This window comes from Neolamprologus multifasciatus, chromosome 3, assembly GCF_963576455.1.
Source record: "Neolamprologus multifasciatus chromosome 3, fNeoMul1.2, whole genome shotgun sequence".
NCBI classification, from domain to species: Eukaryota; Metazoa; Chordata; class Actinopteri; order Cichliformes; family Cichlidae; genus Neolamprologus; species Neolamprologus multifasciatus.
This window is the reverse complement of record NC_140441.1, coordinates 8438898-8460166: the sequence shown is the minus strand read 5'-3', so window position 1 is coordinate 8460166 and position 21269 is coordinate 8438898. Positions and strand designations below refer to the sequence as shown.

The window sequence follows — 21269 nt, the reverse complement described above, 5'->3', positions numbered from 1 at the left end:
ACCCAACATGACATGATTGTGGAAATATAACTTTGGTATCAGTGTTTGGAGTTTGGCAATGACAGAGTGACGCTGTTTTCTGTCTAAGCTGTGATAATTTAGTCTGAAAGAGGAAATAACACAGAGCGGAGAGGTCACTGGATCTATTCTGACCTGGCACGACCTCTGCAGCCGTCAGTGTCTTTGTGTACTGCAGCCTTACAAATAAACTAGGAAATAAATAACATAAACCATGTAAAACCTATATTTAGGATGATTTTATATATCTTTTTCAAAACCAAAGGTTGTTAAAGTAGTACTACATATTGGCTTTGTACTCAGTGCTCTTCAACCACGGATCAATGACCATTGATCAATTGTCAATGAATGGACAAATAACAAATAAGACAGAGACTTACTATCCCACTCTGGGGGAATCCACTCATTATAGTCAGGAAGGAAAGTATAAATTAGAGATATAATAGAAAAATAAAATAAGAAGAAAAATAGTGTACAAAATAAAATAAAAGTACCAAAATACTATACAAAAGTGAATTGTACGGTGTACAAATGTTTGCTATTTACAGTAAAATACATTAGATGACATGTCACTGAGATTTTTTTTTATATGTAAATATTGAGCATTGATAGTGTTAATATATCCACATTTATTTTTACAGGTATTTTTTGCATGTTTTTATTGAACAGTATGAGTGCTGATGAGATGCAGGACCTGCTCCTACACTGTGGCTGTAACAGTCTACTGCTGAGCGAGCTGCTCAAGGAATCCAGTTTCATGTAGGGGTGAGAGATGTACAGTTAGTTGGACATTAGTTTGACTAAGATCTTCCTCTCCCCCACCTCCTTTATGGAGTCTAGAGGACAGGCTAGGATAGAAAGTGCTACCCTAGTGACTAATCTCTCCCTCAAAAGCTTGGAGACTAAATTGTTTTCCTAAGTCATGTGACCCTGACCTCTTAACTTTAAACTTCAAGTATTACATACTAAAACTTGTTATTTTTTTATTATCCCTATCCATTTAACTGGATCAGAATTGGCTGAAATCTTTGACTTATATAAGCTTTAAATACTTGAGATGTTAATATAAAATCTGCTGTGGGCCCTGTGTGGATGCATCCCCATCTCCAGCTGCTTGGGAAAAATATGGGTTTGTCCTACACACTTGACCCCACAGTTTACCCACAGCTACCCACTGTGGGTCCACACCGGCATGTTTGCTGGGTAGAAGCTGTAAGAAAAGACCTAGGAGCAGATTAGAATAAATTTTTAAAAAATAGGAAAAAGGAGAATCTATTGGTTTAGGTCAATAAAAGTAAAAAGTGTTTAAAGACGGTTTTAAACCAAAACCCTGGAAATTAACCAAAAGATTCTGACTTTTAGTTCAATATCGCTCACTACACCATTAATCTAGCCTCCCCTTCTGGTGAAAAAGAAAAGTGTCCAAACAAGGCCTTTTTCAGAACAATGTAGGCTTTTATTGCAATGGTTCACTTTTATTGTTAAGGGTTAACACTGGATTAGCACTGTTGCCTCACAGCAAGAAGGTCCTGAGTTCGCTCTCACCACCTGACCCAGGCCTTTCAAGTTTGCACGTTCTCTCCAGGTACTCCAGCTTCCTCCCACCCATGACCATGACAAGGATACGTGGAAGAAAATGGATGGGTTAACCTAAAGTGATTGCTAGTAAGAGGCAGTAAAACTACTCATTAATGTCTTAACACAATATAATGCAGCTGCAGTGGAGCCAGATGTGCACTGTTTCAAATGCAGAGAGGTGGGTGCTTTCAGACTGATTTTCAGCGTGAGAGAGGAGGACACACAAACACACAGCTTGTGTTGTAAAACTGCATGGTTGTATATATCAGAAAGCCCCAAAATGAATTCAAAGTTGTGGCCAAAACACTTTTGTTTTATAATATTTCAGTTTTACAATCAGTAAAAGAACAGTCTAAAGAAATCGTTGCAAACCTGCTGCATTTTAGTCATTTCCTGCAGTCATTTCTACTCAATTAAACCTCAAACATGTTAATAGTCAGAAACTTCTATAGAAAGCCAATTCATAAACTGTGTCTCAGCAGATTTAATCAGATTAAATCTAGGGAGACCTACTTTAACCTCCTAAGACCCAAACTTTTAATTTCTCTTTGATATTTGGGCTGATTGGGACCTGATGATTGTAAAAACAAACAAATACCAGATTTTTTTCTACCTAATTTTTGTTTCTAAGAGAAATGGGAGCCACATATGAGGATATTCGTTTAAAATTTCGATAGAACAATAGCAGTATAATGTTCTTGTGAGTGGATATCAGGCCCTTGTAGAGCAAAATTGAGTATTTTGGCCTAAATAAAAATGTGATGTCCACATATGTGGACGCCAGGTCCTAGGAGGTTAATTACTTATTCTGATTACTGAATAACCACTTACAGATGTAATAAATCTCTCTGATGGCTAATGAAATGCAGATTGACCACAGCATCTGCTTAATCCTAAAATCTCTGGGTATTAAACTCCAGACTGACCCCTCTGACTGAGACCTCTCATAGTACGACTCTCCTCCCTCACAGATGTCATTTATCTTCTCCAGCAGCTTTTGGACCTGATCCCTGTTTTCCATGTTGTTGTTGAACACATGGTACACACCGCTGCAGCTCTTCAGCAACTGCTGGATGTTCTCGTCCTCTTTGGTGAACATTTCCATGTCAATGTCGGTGTTTTCCAGTCGGTCTCCGTAGGTGAACAGCAGCATGGTGTGTTTGGAGACATCAGCGCCCAGCATCTTCTGCAGAGCTTTCAGTCCTTCCTGCTCCTGTGGGGTGAATCGTCCGAGCTGGAGGACGAGGATGAAGATGTGAGGACCTGGAGAAGCCAGCTGGAGAGCTTTTTCCAGCTCTGCTTTCACTTCCTGTGCAGACAGCCGAGTGCTGAAGAGTCCAGGGGTGTCAACCACAGAGACTCTTTGACCCAGAACATCAGCTTCTCTCTTCTTACTGCTCAGAGTCAGAGGGCTCAAACTGATCCTACAGTTAAACTCCTTCTTTCCCAGGATGGTGTTTCCTGCTGAGCTCTTCCCAACTCTCTCCTGACCCACCAGCACCATCCTCAGGTCAGAGTCTGAAACAAGACAGGCCATCAGGGGGTTGGCACAAGTCTGAGCATCAGTGCACAGTTCAGGAAATCAGCTCAATCAACCAAAAAAATAAGACATTAGTAAAAATATATATATATATATATATATATATATATATATATATATATATATATATATATATATATATATATTTGGGCGGTTTTTATATGGAAGAAAAACATTGCACCATATGTTTTTTTTTTTTTTTATTTATTGAAAGAGATAAAATATACTGGATACATGAAATCAGATCTCACTCTTGTTTACACAAACACATTAAACGTCAGTACCAGTCTTTCAGAAGACTGATTTCTTATGACTCTAAACCAGTGAGCTACTCAATGCTACAAGTTACAGAGTCCCATGAATGTCCCATAATCAAAAAATAAGTATTTATTAGCTTTGATTGAAATGAAGATGTTCCTCTAACACCTGAAAGCAACAAGAAAAAAACAGCTAGGAACGACGCTGCATTCTGCAGAAAAAGCATAAAATTACTGAAAAATATGAATTCTTACTGGGGTTATTTATTTTTATCTCTGTTATGATGTGACTTAATAACCTGCACCTGAGGTATAATTAATACACAGTTTTACTGTATGATGCATGCCTTCTCTTTCACAACCATAGCTGCAGACACAGTAGCTCCCACTACTGCTCCCAGTTTAGCTCCTACTGCAGCTCCTCCAGGCCCTGCCAGAGCTCCAACACCAGCTCCAACACCAGCTCCAGCAAAAGCACCCTTTAAAACAGCGCAAATGAATTTGTTACTACTCTCTGCCCTTCTTCTTGCTTCTTCAAAATCCATCAGAGGATTTTCTCTAAGAAGGCGCTCCATTTCTTCTCTTATGGCTTCTTGGGCATCTTTGAACATCCTGTTGGTGTAGTGGGTTCCTCCATTTCTCTGAACCATTCCATTGATTTTCCTCAGCAGTTCTTGGACTTGAGATTGATCTTCATCTTTGTTGTTAAAAACATGATATCCTCCAGGGCATTGATCAATGAGTTCTTTAACTTGCTGATTTTCACTCATTAATTCTTCTATGCTGTTTTCTCCCAGAAAGTCTCCATGTGTGAACAAGACCATAGTGTAATTTTTTGCTTCCTCTCCAAACATCATCTGAATGATTTTTACAGTTTTTTGTTCTTCTGCTGTGAATCTGTTGACCTGCAGCACAACCAGGAACACATGAGGACCAGGAGCAGCAAAGGAGATGCTTTCAGCGATCTCTGCAATCACCTCTCTGAGTGACTTTCTGGTGTCAAACAGACCTGGAGTATCAATCACAGCCACCTTTTGACTGTAGACAGCATTTTCTTTCTTCTCACAGGCTGTTGTAACAGAAGAGAAAGATGGGCGAGATTTAAAAAAATTTCTCCCCAAGATAGTGTTTCCTGCTGCACTCTTTCCTGTTCCAGTTTTCCCAACGAGCAAAATCCTCAGATCAGTTTCTTCAGAGTCTGTTAGAGAATTGAGAAAATAATGAACTAAAAACTTTACACTTATTATTATTACTATTGTTATTGTTACTATGAATGATGATGATACATTTCAGTAAAAAAGTGTTACAGTGTATCACATAAATAATAAAAAAAAAACACAAATTACGTAAATTAATAAAAATGACCTGCAATCATAAAACACAAATCACACAAACCATGAGAAAACAAGAAAGACAATAATAAAAAAAATAATGTATAAAAGAATCATGTAATATTTGTGTGCTACAAACGACATGATTTGCATGAAAACACTGCATTAGCTCTCGGTTCTCACGTGTGCCACCTCGAATCTTTCGACCACAGTCTTGCATTGCAGTTTGTACTTGGACTTTATGAAGTTTGTGTTTGTTAATAATTGTTCCCTGCACTGATGTGTGGTAATAGCAGTATGGTGAGTGATTAAAAGTAAACACTGACAGAAGTGCATCTAGTTTCTTTTTGGTTTCATCAGTTTCTCCCATACTTAGCCTGTGTGTGGCAGCTTTTAACTTTCCACAGGTACTCATTTGTACTTGTGGATACTCTCAAAGTGCTCTACCACACATTACTTTAGAGCACACCAGTCCATGGACACATGAACGAATCCATAACAGAGATAGTACACACAAAGAAGAACAAAAACGGGGGTGACCTACTAGTCATGAGACAGGAGGCGCCACCATGCGGTGATACACTGTATTACAACAGCAACTGTTACATCTGCGACAGGGCAGTGAAGTTACAGACATCCACTGACAGATCACAAATGGCTGGTGCAAGATTTGTTCACATTTAGTCCACAGGTCTGCAACAATACAGTCTTTACTGCAGAGGTACACTAACTTGGTTATGATCAAGCAAAGTTATTAGTAACTACTAAATGAAGTTAACGAAAATAATGTAGACAGCCTTAAAATGAAGCAGCCTTAAAAATCAAGTCAATATGATAAACACATATATTCAAAATTAGGTGTGTGGGAAAATATGGTGCAGATTACAGGCTGCTGATTTTTTGTCTACTGAATAGTTTAATTTTTCATTCAATGCTTTTCAGGTGTGAGAGCTAATGCTAGTCTTTATTGACAAGTGTGTGTGTGTGTGTGTGTGTGTGTGTGTGTGTGTGTGTGTGTGTGTGTGTGTGTGTGTGTGTGTAATTGATAAGATAAGATATTTTATTGTCATCATACAAGAGTGTACAGAATAATTATAGATAACTATAATAGATATATAGAGATAATGTCCCTCCTGTGCTCAATTTCTTTGTTTTGTTTGGGCTCAGTCTTCACGCTTCCATTTAGTATTACTACTGTACGTTACCACAGGGTATGAGGATACAGGTAGGTGGCAAAATCAGTACAGTACAGTAGTAGCCTATTGGTTACTTGTTGTTTATTTTATTTTGTAAATTTGCTGTCACTTGTTCTATTGTTCTGCATTAGTTTCAACTTTCTGCCACTCTCCCTGATTGACCTCCTGTGTGTATGTAAAGCTTTAGTTTGTTTATCTACATTATTATCGTTAACTTCATTTGAGTCATACTGTGTTCACTTTTGTCTCCCATGTGCCTTAATATTTAGTTTGCTAAAACTCTCCTACAACCTCAGTAAAAGGTTTGCCTCACCTCTTGTTTAGTTTTGCTTAGTTTTGAGGTCTATATTTATGTCCCATGTGCTAAGAAAAAAGATAAATGATGGACAATTTTAATTCTTCTATAACAGAAGCCTTTTGTTGCCCCTGTCAAAACATTTGTCAGACTCAAATTCATAATGAGGTCATATTTTTCATAAAATAGTAGACTTTCTGATATGTGGGGATTTGAACTTTGCATTCTGCTTTTTACATTTTACATAGAAAACCTACTTTTCAGGAATCAAGGTTGTACTTTTGAAACCTCTGATTCGCTCAGCCTGTAAAGGTAGTGGAGTAGTAATGGAGCCACCTGTTCAACTGATTCCACAGGAAGCTTCTCGACATGTCTTAGTTTAAGTTTACCCTTAAGCAATTTCTGTTTACAGCCAACATATATCATTGATGAACTCTTGTATGACCACTTTCATTTTCAAATTACAGATACTGCTAAAAAGTGTTATTATCTTTGTTTCTTTATTTCCAAATTGAAATTTCAGTTGAAACTGTAAATGAGGAAATCACTGAGCACAAAGAGTTGTGGTTCACACTGAGAAAATTGAAGTCACATTGCTGTAACTTCATAGAACATTCAACAATATTCAACATGTACATTCAACAATCATAAAAAGATAGACTGTGAACATTTTGAAGGCATCTTAACACAATCAAATTTTTTTTTTAAATAAAACTCAAATAAAACAATGTATCCACTATGAAAGAAAAGCTGAAATGTATTAAAGAGAATTGTGTTTTTTCAACATTAAAGAAATCTGAATCTAAATGTTATGAATATACTTACAAATTTGAGAACATGCCATGTTTAATGTTTCCAGGCAGTAGAGCTGTGACGTGTCACTGTTGCTGTCTTGTCTAGTAAATAGTTTCCTTTTTGTTTCAATGTTTTTAAAGCCCATTTCTAGTCCCCTCCCCTTAACATTATTTGTCGTTGCTGGGCTTGTGTGAGAGCTAATATTAATCTTTGTTGACTAAGGTGTGTAGTGTGTATACAATAAAACAAAGAACATTATCTACCTCTGACCATGCTGTCACATGTCTTTGCAGTGTTATAGCCACACATTGATGGTAAAATGTGTGAAACAACTAACACCAGCAGTATTGATCTTGTACATTTTTGTGTGGGCATACATACATACATACTGTGATGACAGCTGTTAAACATGCTCCACAGAAAGTTTCTGGATATATCTGAGATGATCTGTTCTTAAACGCAGTACAGCTATGCTGTATCATTGCTGGCATCTTGTTTCGGAATAATTTCATTTTAATACTATATACTGTACTGGCTATTATAGTTAACTGGAAATAAAAACTAGAATTAAGTGTGAAAACCCCCCCAAAACATTTGAGTTAATTAAATACAAATTGTGTGACATCCGCAGAGGCAGACGGCGAGAGAGTGGAGAGAGTGTGGACCCAAAAGCAGACAAAGGAGATGGAGGTGAACACTACAGAAGGCAAGCCTTTATTTTGGGACACACGGTTCTGTGTTTCTCTATTTGACCTGTGTATATGGCTGTGAAAACAACAAATTTTGTGTTTTTAATCCTCAAAAATTGTGTTTCACAGTTTAGCAGCTTGTGATGAATTAAGCTCTGTTTTCTGCATTTGCTTTTCTCCTTTTTCTTCTTCAAGTGGGCTTTGAGGTTGTTCTCAAAGTAAATGGCATGATTTCTTACCTTCTCTAGTATGATCTGTTTCCAGGAAACACATGTTCTCTTAATCTCTCTTGCTTGTTCCCCTCAGAGACCACTGATAATGCTGTTTCTTGGTTGAGTAGTAATCTCATTGCCCAGGTCTTGCTGCTGTTTATGGTGAATACTTAAGTTAGATCCTGAATGGGTTCATGCTCCTTTTATCTGCATGCAGAAAATTTTGCATTCACCATACAATGAGGAAAAAAACACAGCTATTTGAGAGGAATCTAGGTAGTGTGGGCATCACTGTCATAGGCTATTCGTAAAGAGTGGAGGTGGCAGATTTTTCTGACAAATCAGCTTGTTGCTTGTAAAACCTCCAATGCTGAATGTACTGTGGTTGATAATAAGTTAATAAGAATCTCCCAGTACTATGTGCTGTCCTGTATGGTGATAGTGGAGATGGAGGTCAACCAACAACATTTTGGAGGTGTCTATTCTGACACACTGAGGGTCAAAGGAAGGTTAAAAAGAATTATTTCTGAGAAAATTTATCCTTACCATCCTTGTCCAACTTCTGAATATACACTACATAAGTCTGGACACACTTCCTCATTCAATGTGTTGTTTTTATTTTTACTACTCTCTGTGTTGTAGATGCATATGTCAAGAATATAAAGCAAGTTATATGTGTAACACAGTAAAGGGAATTACTGAATAGATTATATTAATGGGCCAATAGGTTTGACTATAGGAGCACAGGGGTGTATTTATCTGAGACACCAAGGCAGGAATGTTAATGCAACACACACACACATATATAGTGCCGGGTGGAGGTAAGCTACACCTGCGCTTGTAATGGAAAAAAAGGGTGACTTCCTATTGTCTGTAGAGAACCATTTCTTTCAATAGTATTTTATTTTCTTAATAAAAAACCTTTAAGATTATCAGCCTAGCAACAAATTGCATTTTTATAGAGTGGGGTGGAGGCAGGCTACACCATCGCTTGTAATGAAAAGAAGAACTTTCTATCTGCTTGTAACCTACCATAAATAAATATCCCTTAGTGAAAAGAGCACCGTGCACATATTCAGAACTCGGTCTTACTTAAAAAATTAAAACACCCTCGGATGGTCTTGTTTTACACACACACATCGCGGGTCAAGAAGGAGTCAACAAACCGCTCTAGTTATTATCAGTATTTCTTAATGCTTATAACCTACAGTGCCCCCACATCGTATGTGTAAAGTAAGCCTTAGTGGAAAAAAAGGGTCGCGCCCATATTCAGAACTCCCAAATCCCAAATATTTTTATTAAAAACACCCCGATGAGGTATTTTGGTTTTGTGCAGCCACTCCTTATCAGACCAAAAATAAAGAGTTGTTCTTCATTATTTTGAGCTACTTTTACTACAGGTTCTCTCAATAGACAGAAACCCTCAAAGAAAACGGCCTTATTTTACGCACGCCAACAAGCAGTCAGACAAACGACGATTCATCTCGGTAAATTGCCTCCAAGAGATCAGGATGCTTCCTCCGTCTCGTACCATAAGCGTATGAGAAAAAAAACAAAACATTATTTTGGTAAGAGTGTGTGTGTGAGAGAGAGAGTGTCATCTTCCTGGGTCATTGACCCAGTGTTTTGAGTTTATTGTTATTATTTTCCAGTTTCTGCTGTTTTGTATTTGTTCTTATGGTTTGAGTTGTGTGTTTAGTGTTTCTATCATCCCTATCTGTGTCCTTCCTCTGTGTTCTGTTCGTGTCCCCGAGTTGGTATTGTGAAACAGTCTGTGAGTTTCCTGTTTTGCTTTGTAGGTTTGTGTCTCATTATGCCCATTAGTTCCAGCTGTGTCCCCTCCTGTGTGCCATTTCCTGATTACCTGGTGTGTGTATTTATACTGCGTGCCTGCCTGTGCTCCTCGTCGCGTCGTCTGCATTTCTCTGCATCATTTTGGTATATCGCCATGTCTCTCTGTTCCTCGCTTTGTGTCCTCTGTTTGTGTTAGTTTCACCAGTTTAGGTTTATGTTTAGTTCTGCCCTCACCTTAGGTTTTCCACTGTAAATAAATCTCCATCTGCATCTCCACTGCCATCTGCATCTTGGGTCCTCTTTCATTCCACCACACGACTGCTGCCCAGCCGTGACAGAGAGAGAGAATCGATCAAACTTTTCTACAAAACGTTATACCACTCCGGGCCAGGGGGACGATATAGCACAGACCGGCTGGATGACTAGGCCGGATGGAAGCATAACCGGAAGCGTGGCAGCGAGTTTCCCTTTGACCTTCATCCTGCTCCATGATCAGCTGTTAAAACTTTCCTCAATATTGCTGTAATGTAACAACAAAATTCGTTTTTTAAGATCAGACAGGCCATTGACACACCGACCTTTGACAATTGGATGTTGGCTTAATTTTTTTACACAAATAGAAATTTGACCCTAATAATAAAAAAAACACGATACTGTGGTGGATACTTACCTCAACCTTGATGGGTTTTTTCACAGCTATTTATTTAGAAAAAAAGTAAAACACGTTACAAGGACACAATGCACATTGCAGGGTACATGAATGGGAATTCCTCCTCTCTATACTTTCACTCCTTCCTAACTAATGCTGAGGCATCATCTCCATATTGTGTGTCCCACTTTTCGAGTTTCATTGAAGTGTGCCCAAGTGCCCAAGATGTAAAACACTGTATTAGATTTATAAGCCCCCGTCCCCAGTCTAACAAGATGCCATTCATTTAAGAGACAAATAGTTTTTTGAATTTAAATTGTGCTAACTTCAACGCAGTAACATTAAAAATAAAACATAGCAGAACTCATTTTTGTTGGAGTGGTATAACGTTTTGTAGAAAAGTTTGATCGATTCTCTCTCTCTGTCACGGCTGGGCAGCAGTCGTGTGGTGGAATGAAAGAGGACCCAAGATGCAGATGGCAGTGGAGATGCAGGTGGAGATTTATTTACAGTGGAAAACCCAAGGTGAGGGCAGAACTGAACATAAACCTAAACTGGTGAAACTAACACAAACAGAGGACACAAAGCGAGGAACAGAGAGACACGGCGATATACCAAAATGATGCAGAGAAATGCAGACGACGCGACGAGGAGCACAGGCAGGCACGCAGTATAAATACACACACCAGGTAATCAGGAAATGGCACACAGGAGGGGACACAGCTGGAACTAATGGGCATAACGAGACACAAACCTACAAAGCAAAACAGGAAACTCACAGACTGTTTCACAATACCAACTCGGGGACACGAACAGAACACAGAGGAAGGACACAGATAGGGATGATAGAAACACTAAACACACAACTCAAACCATAAGAACAAATACAAAACAGCAGAAACTGGAAAATAATAACAATAAACTCAAAACACTGGGTCAATGACCCAGGAAGATGACACTCTCTCTCTCACACACACACTCTTACCAAAATAATGTTTTGTTTTTTTTCTCATACGCTTATGGTACGAGACGGAGGAAGCATCCTGATCTCTTGGAGGCAATTTACCGAGATGAATCGTCGTTTGTCTGACTGCTTGTTGGCGTGCGTAAAATAAGGCCGTTTTCTTTGAGGGTTTCTGTCTATTGAGAGAACCTGTAGTAAAAGTAGCTCAAAATAATGAAGAACAACTCTTTATTTTTGGTCTGATAAGGAGTGGCTGCACAAAACCAAAATACCTCATCGGGGTGTTTTTAATAAAAATATTTGGGATTTGGGAGTTCTGAATATGGGCGCGACCCTTTTTTTCCACTAAGGCTTACTTTACACATACGATGTGGGGGCACTGTAGGTTATAAGCATTAAGAAATACTGATAATAACTAGAGCGGTTTGTTGACTCCTTCTTGACCCGCGATGTGTGTGTGTAAAACAAGACCATCCGAGGGTGTTTTAATTTTTTAAGTAAGACCGAGTTCTGAATATGTGCACGGTGCTCTTTTCACTAAGGGATATTTATTTATGGTAGGTTACAAGCAGATAGAAAGTTCTTCTTTTCATTACAAGCGATGGTGTAGCCTGCCTCCACCCCACTCTATAAAAATGCAATTTGTTGCTAGGCTGATAATCTTAAAGGTTTTTTATTAAGAAAATAAAATACTATTGAAAGAAATGGTTCTCTACAGACAATAGGAAGTCACCCTTTTTTTCCATTACAAGCGCAGGTGTAGCTTACCTCCACCCGGCACTATATATGTGTATATGTGTGTGTGTCTATATATATATATATATATATATATATATATATATATGACACACACACACACACACACACACACACATATATATGTGTGTATACATATTACACACGTCTGAAAACGACTAGACACTTCCGGAGTATTTCTGGTAGAGTCAGAAGGTCTAGGCTGAGGTCTTCAATCATAAATATGTCATATTTGAAGACGTAGCCCCACTTTCCACACCCCTCGAATGGTAGAGGCCATTCTCCTCGAAAGCTCCTCAGAGCCGGTATCTGGCTGCGGAACATGAAGACACTCTTATTTCTCCCTTCTTTCCGTGGAGCATTGGTTGCTTCTGATCTGGTACTGTAGACGGTGACGGGGGTGTCACTAATAGCCGATGAGGACCACTCGCCGCTGCTGCCTCCCATGCTTACGGCCTCGGGAGAGCAGATCTCTTCCCCGTCCAAGTACAGAGGAACGCAGGGCTGCAGAATGAAAGGCTCCATGTTGTCTGTGCATATGAAAGTGCTGGCCCTCCCCGTTTTTTATTCTCCTCCCTCCACAGTGTTACACTGAAAAAAAGGCCATGTTGGATTTACTTGATTCAATAGTGAACATTGGTTGCACACAAATGTTTTGCTTTGGCAGAAACTTCAACACAACTTTTTCATATTGATTAAACCTGTACATTTTGTGTTCATAAAATGCAATTGAAACCTGTTCACATGAAGTAAGTTGAGCTCTTTGAATATTTTAATCCTTCACAATTTTGTCATTTTATTTTAACACTATTCAATAACTTTTACCCCAATACTACTTGGTCACTTAAATACTACATGTTGTCTTCATATTACATAATGTTCAACAAAGTCTAGAGTCTGGTTATCATAAACATTGAACAACAACTACCATCCTCCTATCTTTATCCTAGTTGCAGGGGGGCTGGGAAATAACCCTGGGTAGTGATAGGGTAAGAAACAGGGTACACCCTGGACAGCTCACCAGTCTATCACATAGAGACAAACTACCATTTGCATTTATATTAATTTAGAATCACCAATTAACCTAACAACTGCTTGACTTTTAACTGTGGGAAGAAACACCCAGAGAGAATCCACTGCAAACTAGCCAGATTGTGGATTTGAACCCAGGACCTTCTAACTGTGAAGCAACAGCACTAACCACTATGCCACCAATCCAGGCTAAACAAAAGTGGGAAAGCTATGATTTCAAGGCTTGATGCAGAATTTTGTACGTTTTTGTCCTTTACAGGTTAAACCACAATAAATGGCGATAGCATACAGGGTGTGTGTGTGTAGTTGTCTTATATCCCCAGTGATTTTCCTGCAGTTTGAAATCTCGTGCGATCTTGTGAATTGCACGAGTTCAGCAACTAACCACTCTTACTAGATTGTATCATGTCATCTCAACAAGAACAAATTAAGTTGTTGAATTTTGTACAGATCCTTCATGATTTAATTACGTTTATAGAAACATGAAATTATTGTGTTCAAATTACAAGTTAGACTTTTTTAATGTAACAACCACCCAATTTACTTTTTTCGGTATACCAAAAAAAGTAGAGGCGGCTGCTCGACTTGACTGAGATGGATGCCTTCCTGAAACCACGATCCAAAGCGCGTGAGACTGAAATCTCGTGCCGTGTCGCAGTAAGTTATTGACTTACTTCACTCGAACATGATATGAACAATTTAATCTAGCCTCTCTGCATATCATGTAGTTTCTACACTATATAGTTACACTAAACTTTAAAGCATGAGGCAATTGTGTTAAATACACGCAAGATGCTTACGTAAATCTAAGAGGTGGCCACTCACTTTTTTTCAGTGCAGCTTATCATCTTATAGTTCTAAAATCACGCTGTTGTTAATTCGTTTGCTAGAGTAAACACTAGCATAAGTATGGGCAAAAATCTGTGCCATCAGAAACTGAATTTGAATAAGTTAAATTTGAATTTGAATTGCTCAGATTGAATCTGAATTGTAACTTGAATAAATGCTTTTGAAAACTGAATTTGAATTAGTCTAATTTGAAATTGAAAATGAATTGATTTGCTTTGAAACCGTATTTTATCCTTTAAAAATTCAGCTCTCGAATAATTTCAATTTGACTTCTCACCATTCAATTTCAGTTCCAAAATTCAGTTTTTTGGAACTTACATCCGGTTCCGGTTCAAGCACAGATTAATAGAACTACGTTTTACTAGCGGACCGAAAGTGTTACTGATGGGAATCTACAGCATCTTGAGCTGAATTAAGACTTCAGAAGTCATTCGTCATGTCGAATGACCAGCAGATAAACTCTCAGGTTGGTAATAAATGTATTACATGTATGAGAACAAGCGTCATGTTAACAAATGATAGCCGTACAGTAACTTTTATGCTTATTGTAGCTGTTAGCTGAAAACGCTGGATTGCCCTGGATTCAGCTTTGACAAACAAATATGATCGACTGTTTCTAGTAGAATTCCAAAGTTGTCATCTTGTACCCTCTCAGAGTACCCCCTCTGTATGCTTGTAGAGACCCCTACTGTAGGGAAACATGCTAAACGGTGTCCAAACCTTTGTATTTTAGCTTTATTTATGTCTTACACAGCATCCCAACTCTTTAGCTAACTTAATAACTTTAGCTAAAGTGAATAGTTAGTCTAATTCATTAGTGCAGCATTACTGGATCACCTCTGTTTGAAGTGATATGATATGTGACTGTCACTGTCACTGTGTCTAACTACCATAATAATTCTTAGGGTACTGAGTGCATGCTTAATTAGTTGTTGTTTTTTAAACATACTGCTCCATTGCTATGTTTGACAGGCTGAAGTTGTCGGGTCACCTCCTACATCGACCATCTTTTACAGGTGTTTTGTGCCAGAAATGGAGTGTCCACTGAAGACTGAAGATATTGAATCTCTACGCCTTGCCATTGATCCCTCTTGTGCCTTCATCTAGACAAGAGACATTAACTTAACCACTCTCACATGCTCTGTACCTACATCACCTTCCCTGACAGTCGCAGCTTGGCTCATCTGAGGGTGAAATTATAAGAATGTGTTATTTTGCAAAGTGCTCTCTAGGGTTCCTAAATAAAATATGGCATTGAGGTCATTTCTTTTGAATTAATCCCTTCTTCTGAAACATAAGAACCTCTCCTGGTTTTAATGGCAGTTTGGATTGCCTTACTTTCTGTTCCACTTCCAAACCCAAATAGATGCTGACAAGCTGACACAGTAACATGGAAGAGGGAAAGAAGTTGGAAAGGACTACTACAAATAAACCTAATGCCTAACAATGAAAAATGTAAAATACGAACAATAATAATAATAAAGATAAAAGATGAAGTAATACGTTTTTAGTTTTTTGATTATTCCAAATGATCATCCAGATGTCTGTGACATGTGATGACAAACACCATAATGGAAGGCCTTAGTCATCACATGCTTAAACTCATCATATATTTTTGCATATGCTGAACAGGCAGTCAGACATGCTGTAACTGTGGAGTAGAAAACAGCATGAACACCATACGGCAGGGGTCTCAAACTCCAGTCCTCGAGGGCATGGAAAAGTTGCATGACACTGGCCCTTGAGGACTGGAGTTTGAGACCCCTGTCATATGGAATATGACAGGTGTGGTTGAACTGCATGAAGACTCTGAAGTTTCTCTTCTCTTCTGGCAGGACAGGAATGTAGCCTTGTGCTGTGAGCCACTGTAAGGATGTACTTAGAGTAGAACTGGACCGTCACCGGCCTCAGGCTCTTCACCTTTTCAAAGACAAAGCAGTCATTTAGATAAATTATTAGATATTGTTTACCTGTAAATGCACAAAGTAAATTTAGAAATGTAATTATTGTCAAGAGTGAACAAGCACTGATAGTGTAATCTACAGCTGTGGCCAAATGTTTAGAGAATGAGAAGTGTTGTTTGTTTATTTACAAAGTTTGCTGTGTCAGTGATAGTTGTATATCATATTATATCACTTCAAACAGGTGATCCAGTAATGCTGCACTAATGAATTAGACTAACTATTCACTTTAGCTAAAGTTATTAAGTTAGAGTTAAAGAGTTGGGATGCTGTGTAAGACATAAATAAAGCTAAAATACAAAGGTTTGGACACTGTTTTGCATGTTTCCCTACTGTAGGGGTCTCTGCAAGCATACAGAGGGGGTACTCTGAGAGGGTACAAGATGACAACTTTGGAATTCTACTAGAAACAGTCGATCATATTTGTTTGTCAAAGCTGAATCCAGGGCAAACTACGCTAAATTAGCGTTTTTAGCTAGCAGCTACAATAAGCATAAAAGTTACTATCATTTGTTAACATGACGCTTGTTCTTATACATGTAATACATTTATTACCAACCTGAGAGTTTATCCGCTGGTCATTCGACATGACGAATGACTTCTGAAGTCTTAATTCAGCTCAAGATGCTGTAGATTCCCGTCAGTAACACTTTCGGTCCGCTAGTAAAACGTAGTTCTATTAATCTGTGCTTGAACCGGAACCGGATGTAAGTTCCAAAAAACTGAATTTTGGAACTGAAATTGAATGATGAGAAGTGAAATTGAAATTATTCGAGAGCTGAATTTTTAAAGGATAAAATGCAGTTTCAAAGCAAATCAATTCATTTTCAAAATATAAAATTCAATTTCAATTTAGTGATGATCATTCTCAAACCATGAATTCAATTTCAAATTAGACTAATTCAAATTCAGTTTTCAAAAGCATTTATTCAAGTTACAATTCAGATTCAATCTGAGCAATTCAAATTCAAATTTAACTTATTCAAATTCAGTTTCTGATGGCACAGATTTCTGCCCATACATAAGCACTGCGTTGGAGGCTTGTTGCTAGCTAGTTAGCGATGCTACACACCTGTTAGTGTGTATTATTGAAGGATTCAGCCCTTCTTAGTTTTTTTTTTTTCATTTTTAGACAGCAATGAGATCATCTGCACACTCTACAGAGGCCCAGAGTTACTGTTAATATCAAAAATATAATGATGTCCTTTGAGATTTTAACATTTAAGACTGTGAGTGTCATAGATCTAAAACTGTTTAAATCTCTACAGCCTGGTAACATGGAAACTTTAAAAACAGCAGCAGAAGGTTTCAGTAGTGTAGTCTAATTTGTTATTTTCATTTAATAATAGAGTCCATATTATATCAACAGCTACATTCACCCTGGAGAGAAACTAGTGAGGGAGACCATCAGGACCAAGCTGGCTTTTGAAGCGGTTCTGTAGTGGATGCTGGGATGATAACCTAATCGCTAGCCTCCATCTAGAGCAAAAGAAATCCAGTCCACCCTCCTTTTCTGAGCTGCTTTTACTCTTGCGAACAGAGGAAGATAAGCAGGCAGCCAAGTCAACTCGCATGAAGCAGCACTTGGGAATTTCAAAACTAAAGGTGCAGTCCAATCCTTTAAATGTTTACCCAAACACTGAGTTTCAAGCTGCTGCTGCTGCTGACAGCTCAGCTCAAGCATCTGCCAGGAAACTGCAAAAACAAATTGCTCAGCTGCAAGAACAGTTAACTTCCTTAAAAGCTTCAATGGAAACCATGGTTGCAAAGAAACCTCAGGCAAAGTTCCCAAAAGCTGTAAAGAAACAGCAGCTAAAGGAGGCACAAACACAGAACTCTCAGTTGAAAAGTGAAGGCTTTGGCAAAAACAAAAAGCCTCGCCCATGGTTCTGCTTTAACTGTGGCGAGGATGGCCATATAGCTCCCTCTTGTGAAATTGAGCCGAATCCCAGTACTGTTGAAGCCAAGCGGGAAGAGCTAAGGGCGAAACAAACAGCTTGGGAAGACCAATGTGACTCTGATTTAAACTAGTTCCTGTTTCAGTTGAGGGACAAACTGGAACTAGAAGCAACAAAAGTCCTACTCAAAACCCCCCAACAAAACAGTCTTGTGCAGAAGCAAGTACGCGTCATCCCAGATTTCCAAAGAGCTTAATTGGCAAGAAGTGCACAGCCAATGTCAACATAGCTGGAGTGAGTTGCAATTCTTTGTTAGACTCTGGGTCGCAAGTAACGACTATTTCACTCTCATTTTACAAAAGACATTTGTCTGATCTTCCCATCCAGCCAATCAGTGACTTAGATTGTGAGGGTGCAAATGGACAAGTTGTACCTTATCTAGGGTATGTCGAAGTTCCAATTGGCTTTCCAAAAGAGTTTGTTGAGTCTGAGCCCCAAATTTCTACATTAGCTCTCATTGTCCCTGATTTACGTTCCAGCACAGACTTACCAGTTTTAATTGGTACAAATGCCCTTGATGTTTTATATGAAGAACACTGTAGAGATACTCCCATTTCATCAGCTGTCTATGGCTATAGTCAGATTTTATATATCCTTGAACATAGACATGAAACAAAAAGCACAGGAAAGCTTGGACTAATGACACTGAGGGGCAACACACCTTACGTAATACCAGCTCATGAAAGGGTTTGCCTAGAGAGTTACGCCCACCTACATTCACCACCCACTGACAGATGGGCAGTTGTAGAGCAGCCAACTTCCTCAGCCCTTCCGGGAGGAATCTTTGTAGATTGCTGCCTTATCACAGTGCCACGTCAAAGTCCTTACAAGCATCCTATTTGGATCAGAAATGAAACCGATCATGACATCATCCTTCCTGGCAACTGCGTTCTTGCTGAACTACACATTGCAGACCAAGTCCTTGAAACTCAAACCACGTCGAGTACAAACACTGCAGGCTGTTGCAGCCTGTCTGCAGACTCATGTTCATTACAGTGACCAGTTGACCTTTGATTTTGGCGATTCACCTCTGCCCGAGGAATGGAAAAGTCGGGTCACGCAGAGTCTTAGTGCCTACCATGACGTTTTTGCATGCCACAATCTCGACTTTGGCCATGCCACTAAAGTTAAGCATAAGATCAAGCTTAAAGACGAAACGCCTATAAAACAGAGATCACGGCCCATTCATCCAAATGACTACGAAGCAGTCAGGAAACACCTTAAACTGCTTCTCGACGCTGGGGTAATAAGACAGTCAGAATCTCCCTTCTCATTCCCCATCGTTGTAGTCAAGAAAAAGAATGGTGAAGTACGCCTCTGTGTGGATTACCGTAAGCTTAATGTGCAAACGGTAAAAGATGCTTACGCGTTGCCAAACCTCGAAGAGACCTTCTCCGCCCTATCTGGTTCAAACTGGTTCTCTGTCATGGACTTGAAGTCAGGCTGTTACCAGATAGAGATGGAGGAGGAGGATAAAGCCAAAACAGCCTTCGTATACCCACTGGGGTTTTATGAGTTCAATCGAATGCCCCAAGGCATCACAAATGCTCCCAGCACCTTTCAGAGGTTAATGGAGAGGTGTATGGGAGACATTAATCTCAAGGAGGTACGCGTCTTCTGTTGAATTCTCCCAGTTCTTTGAATCTTTGGGCTGAAGAAGGACACTTACTCGGTGTATAAATGCTCAATCAACAATCCTTTATTTCCATACAATTTTCACACAATGAGCATAAAACCATCATGATGGGGAGAGATACAGAGAGGGTCACAGCAAGTCTCAAAATGGCGATGTGTTACACAGCTTTTTATACTTTCTACTGGCCCCCACCTGGTCGTAAACCTAAACATTCACACTCTCTTATCTGTCATGGCGCCTAAGTTATGACCTCGGGCTCCCTGTCTTTCTACTCCCTACAAGGGTGGGGGCACAGAATGTTGTCTGCTTTTGCTATCACTGGACCAAGGTCCTTCGCACGCAACCTTCTCAGAGAATGATTTAAGCAGTCTGACATGACAAGAAAACAGTGTAAAACATTCACAGCAGATAAATGGCGGCGCCCACCTGTCTAACAGAACCCAAAGATGGTCACATTCTTTTAATCCCCAAAGATATACTTGAACTTTTGTCTATCCTACTACCAAAATATACTGAGACATTTTGTCTAACATACTATAAGAATATACTGCGAAGGGGGTCATATTCTTTAACCTAAGCTCACACTTCCTAGACGATTTGATTGTTTTCTCAGACTCCCTCGAGCAACATGAACAGAGGCTAAAGCATGTTTTGGACAATCTTCGTGAATATGGCTTAAAGTTGTCCCCGAAAAAATGTTGCTTTTTCCAGACATCAGTTAAATATTTGGGCCATATTGTCTCCAAAAATGGTGTGCAGACAGATCCTGAAAAGGTTGCTGCTATCAAGACCTGGCCAGTGCCACAAAACTTGAAACAACTGAAGTCATTTTTAGGGTTCACAGGCTATTATCGCCAATTTGTTAAGGACTATTCAAAGATAGTCCGGCCCTTAACCCTTTAAAACCGGTCGGAGCGGGCACGCTCTGTTTTGCGCAACTACTTTTAAATCCCGGTAGCTCTGCAACCACGTGAGCTAGCGCAATAATTTTTTTTGCATATGAAACCTGAGGAGTTGTACTTACATCTTATGCCATCAGCTTGTCCTCGGTCACAGTTTCCTTCCACATATAGCTTTGCAAAAACTGCATAAAAAGCACTTGCAGCAACAAAAACATAATATTCCAGAAACACGCTTTGCCGATCCGATCAGCTGTTCATAACACTTCCTACATTGGAATAGACGTCAGCGCGAACTATCGCATGTCCGCCATGACCTGCCCGAAACCGGAAGTGACGTCATTTTCGCGGAAATGTAGTTTTTTATCGTCCCGGCCTCAATGAGCCTATACTGGTGTTTTTAAAAGTTATGTTTGACTTTATGACTTTCTGTGTCGTTTCTGGGATGCTTAGGACTCATATTGCACTGCTGGAAATAGTTTATTTTGATGCATATGCTGCTTTTTTGCAAATTTGCACTATAATATTTATTTTCGTTTTTCCTGCAGTGTATAAAAATTGGTGTATTTCAAAAATAAAACTATGAAGGCACTCAAAATAAATTTCCTGTGGTGGGAAACTATTTTGTGCAACTTTTTTGTATTTACAGTTTTGAGGGATAAGCCTCTTAAATTTCTCTAACTAGAAATATATGTTAAAAAAACAAAAACGATTTTCAATTTTTTTGTAGTTTATTGCACTTTTTTGCAATTTATGTAATCACTATGCACTTAATTCATACATATTATTAAAATCTAGGCTGTAATGGTTGTATTGATGTATAGCAACTTGAAATGCTCCCAAAAATGGCTCCACAGCAT

The 21269-nt window shown here is 39.0% G+C and overlaps 2 protein-coding genes across 2 annotated transcripts; both read right to left on the bottom strand.

The window, feature by feature from the left end:
* Window positions 1-1185: 1185 nt before the first annotated feature.
* On the bottom strand, window positions 1186-3133 carry LOC146521418 (GTPase IMAP family member 2-like). The gene is made up of 2 exons (XM_085149009.1): window positions 2523-3133; window positions 1186-1228 (listed from the first exon to the last, which is right to left on the bottom strand). The coding sequence occupies exons 1-2, from the start codon at window positions 3131-3133 to the stop codon at window positions 1186-1188; spliced, it is 654 nt and encodes a 217-aa protein (XP_085005135.1).
* A 187-nt stretch (window positions 3134-3320) lies between these two features.
* Window positions 3321-7229, bottom strand: LOC146521417 (GTPase IMAP family member 9-like). The gene is made up of 2 exons (XM_085155133.1): window positions 7041-7229; window positions 3321-4591 (listed from the first exon to the last, which is right to left on the bottom strand). The coding sequence occupies exons 1-2, from the start codon at window positions 7153-7155 to the stop codon at window positions 3723-3725; spliced, it is 984 nt and encodes a 327-aa protein (XP_085011259.1). The 5' UTR covers window positions 7156-7229; the 3' UTR covers window positions 3321-3722.
* Between the last annotated feature and the right edge of the window lie 14040 nt (window positions 7230-21269).